At 36.3% G+C, this 4,090-nt stretch overlaps 1 protein-coding gene across 1 annotated transcript; it reads left to right on the forward strand.

Annotated features, from left to right (window-relative positions):
* Window positions 1-510: 510 nt before the first annotated feature.
* Window positions 511-2,257, forward strand: LOC113510905 (uncharacterized). Its single transcript, XM_026894452.3, has one exon. It carries the CDS (start codon window positions 615-617, stop codon window positions 2,076-2,078), a length of 1,464 nt encoding a protein of 487 aa, XP_026750253.2. The 5' UTR covers window positions 511-614; the 3' UTR covers window positions 2,079-2,257.
* The last annotated feature ends 1,833 nt before the right edge of the window (window positions 2,258-4,090 follow it).

The raw sequence follows: 4,090 nt of genomic DNA on the forward strand, positions 1-4,090 counted from the left end.
AAGTCAAATGTACATTTACATCATTTAAACATTAAACAAAATTATAATAATTACTAATACCATTCTATAATCTAATTTAAGTGACATATTTGACTATTGCAAAATATAACTTTAAATTAACAATAAGTACAACATTAAAGTAATAAAAAATAAGTCGTAGCATTAAAAACGAATGCTAATTGGACATATCGAGAATATTTCATTTTTGTTGACGTTACAACAAGCAAAAAAGCGGCGCGTGGATTTCAATATCATAATGCTATTGTTAAGCTGACCCTACCGCTACTCAATGCGCTCTCAATTCGCGGCTGTTATTATTATCTTGACCCGGTGATTGAGCTCTCCTGCTCTTCATTCGTCGAACCCCTCCTATTGGTCGGGCAGATACTTTCACGCCTCCCGCCATACGACTATTGGCCGTTCGCGCCACGCCTACCCAACTTCAAAAGCTCTGCTAAGGGTAGTTCAAAACCCCACTTATATATTTTTCACCCTTATGTTACACTCGCATTCGCAAAGTTCCCGTCGGGCAGTACGCACGCGTCTCTATCATTTCGTCGCGATAAAAGTGTAGAAAGTTTTAGTTCGTGTTGCGTAAATTAAATGAGAAAACAATGACAATGGACGTTCAAAGTAGCTATCAAAATTATAAAGAAGCGTCGCCAGATGCAAAAGATAATAATCTTAGCATTGAAAGTGCAAGGACTTCGCATATTTCGAAGACAGATATGCAATCGACTGTTTTAAATCCGGGAAAGGCATCGAAACGCTCTTTTGATGTGGCTTTTCTCATGATGCCTGATGAAAAACTTCGCCAGAAACAACCTGAGAGGCAACTGAGAGTTTCAAAACAATTATTTAATAGCGAAGAATGGGAACAGCCTCAGAAAAGAATTCCAGATATTTATAAACACAGTGAATATTCAAATGAAAATGTACTGGACGTCAAAGACCACGAAGATGACCGAATTCGTGTAAACAATAACATATCTCCAAATTTTGGTTCCGATATCAATATAGATGTCGGCACTGATGAATATCCCAGTAAAACCATGTATTGCAGTGATTCTGAGAACTCAGATCGATCAAGAAGTCGTCCAAACTCCAATGAAAGTGCAGCTAGACAGCCTAAGTTCCTGCCTGAGCACAAGAATAAAATTTTCGATGATCCTACGCTGATCAGCATGCAATCACGAGCGAGGTATGAAAATAGATATTCAGATAAACCACAGGAAATGTCACCTAAGAGCGCATTTACAAAGGTTTCTAATTACGCTATTAGATCTCCAAATCCATCAATGAGTCCCGACAATCTGCTTTATCAAAACTCAGTGAGTCCACCACTTTCAGCGGCTACTCCACCATCGACTTCTTACAACAAGGCAGCCGCTTTCAACAATTTACTTACACCAGCACATTTGTTAAACGGTAACAATTTTTTTAAAGCTCAGAATATGCAATCTTCGTCTCCAAACTACACAGAATCCGGATCATTACCACAACGGGCGAACGTGAATTATAATAAAAGTGTGGAATACCAAGAAAAACAAGCTGATCCAAAAAACAAATTAAACTTTTTGCCATTCAGACCCGAGATTCCGTACCTTCCAGCCGGATCATCATATCCTTTCGGCGTACAGAATTTCCAACAGCCCAATGCTGATTTTATGAAATTTCCAGTCCCTCCAAGAGAGCCTGTAAATCCTTTAATAGCTAACCCAGCAGCTGCTATACTGAGTACACTGCTACCACCAACATTGGCGGCATTTTCGTTGCCAGCACAAAACGTTTGCGCTAAATGTAGCATCAGTTTTAGAATGACGTCAGATTTAGTGTACCACATGCGTACACATCATAAGAGTGAGTCGCAAGCGGATCCGAATAAGAGAAAAAGAGAAGAAAAATTGAAATGTCCGGTATGTAACGAGAGCTTCAGGGAGAGGCATCACCTCACCAGACATATGACAGCTCATCAAGACAAAGAAGGCGATATGGATGATGTGACACCTTCGCAAGGTTATAATAAAAAAAGCAAGCAATATTATAGTCACAATAACGGTTCGCTTCTCCACAAATGAATTAATCAAATATGCTTATTGAAAAATTTCGAAGTGAAGTTCGTAAAGATTTATCTGAACTGGACGTTCATTAAAATTTACTGTAGGTAATTGAAATGTCGGTTTTGAGTCCAATACCTTGTTCTGGGTTATGTTTAAATAAATTGTTGTTGTTGTTTAGTTATTTAAGTATTATTATATACGTGCAATATTAGGTTTTAAGTATTTATTTTGTAAATAATCACAGTTCTAGTAGTGATCAATGAATATAATAATTATTATAAATATAGCATTTTTATTTTAAATTTCCATTATAATTATTAGCTAATCGCAACTTCATCCATTTGAAATTTGGCTTTTGTTTAATTAAATTAAATATTTATTTGCTTTAAACAGAGTTTTAACATAATAAAGGCCATGTGACAGAACTTTTTGGTATCTGTTTAATTGCTTTACAATTGTAGACATGCAAATTTAATGTATTAATTAAATAAAAATACAAAATTAATGTTGGTGATGAATGAAAAAAATAAATTTAAATGAAACCAATCAATTTGTGTAGGTTTATGTCCTTTGTTTATTTGTTTTTCTTTTTATTTATAATTTATATCAAACCAATAACTTCTAAGGACATGGTTTTATTTCTTTTCCTTAACATTCTAAGATAGAAACTATCTAATGTTTCTGAGTTAAAAATACAGCCTACAGAATAATGCCTTTTTTATTAAATTCGATTAAAATAACTAGTATGAAATTAGGAATAGTCGGAATGTAATAACATAATAAGAATTTATACTTACAAAAGTTGTCAGCATTGGTTAATAAATAGGTTCTAACGCCATCAGGTACCAGTACCTACCTCTCCGTGTGATCCCAGAATAGAATAAGCTATCTCTTCCTTTCCCATGGGTGTCGTAAGAGGCGGCTAAGGGAGGGCGAGGGATGGGCTTAGTGCACTTCTTAAAACAATCTCTAAAGCCTGACTGCGGTTGCCAATCCGCCTGCCAAGCATGGTAACTAGGTACTGGCAAAACCCCCAAGGTTAACGTTATGATGGATACCTATGTCACCTGCTAACCATAGACATCCCCCATCAGGTTGGGGTATTCCGGTAGTTCCTACTTTTGGTAGGCGGGTTGAAAACTGCAATTAAGCTTTTGGTAATGTTTTAAGAAGGCTGCTGCCCATCCCTCGATCATAAAATTGTTTGTATTATATTATATATTTAAGCTTCACATGGTTATAATTTGTTCATTTTATTTTATTTTCTTAAGGTACCTCCAATAAAATAAAACATAATTTTAACCTGATTATTATGATTTATTCTATTTTCTATTTTTTTATATTCAATAGAGTTTACTCCCGTATTAATTTTGTTATAATTAAACTAGCCATTTTCTTACCCAGACTTCTTTTAATTTACGAATCCACGTTTTAAATTCAAATTTTGTAAATCTAATGTGATTATGAATCATTTTTACAATCTACAAGTTATAATCTTTTACAGTCTACAGAAGTTACAAGTCTATATTCATTTTGATATCATGTGAGCCCGGCATTGAACAGACCACCTCTTCCTATCCCGTGGGTGTCGTAAGTGGCGACTAACCAAACTTAATGGTAAAGGGATGAGCAGCAGCGTCCCTCTAAAAACATCACCAAAGCCTAACTGCGGTTGCCAACCTGTCTGTCAAGTGTGGAAACTACATGCAAAACTTCCCTTGTAATGTAATATAATGTAAATTGGACTCTCTTTTCCACGCTTAGCTTCTCATTTGGGCTGTTGTGCGTATGAGTCGTGGCTAGTACAACCAACCCAGCTCCGCCCAGAAGCACAGATGCTTCCTGGGATCTTCAGAGGCCTCACGGAGAGACCTCACCGAAGCCTAACTGCGATTGCCAACCTGTCTGTCAAGTGTGGAAACTACGTGCAAAACTCCCCTTATGTGGAAGGCCTATGTACAGCAGTGGACACTTAACGGATGATAAAATGACGTTTTGATAATCTCAAACATCAATGTATGTATATAAGC

This window comes from Galleria mellonella, unplaced genomic scaffold (genome assembly GCF_026898425.1).
Source record: "Galleria mellonella isolate WM207_F2 unplaced genomic scaffold, CSIRO_AGI_GalMel_v1 utg213, whole genome shotgun sequence".
Taxonomy (NCBI): domain Eukaryota; kingdom Metazoa; phylum Arthropoda; class Insecta; order Lepidoptera; family Pyralidae; genus Galleria; species Galleria mellonella.

What these genes read in the sequence shown, in the direction of transcription:
- LOC113510905 (XM_026894452.3), top strand. Translation starts at nt 615, where the DNA reads ATGACAATGGACGTTCAAAGTAGCTATCAAAATTATAAAGAAGCGTCG.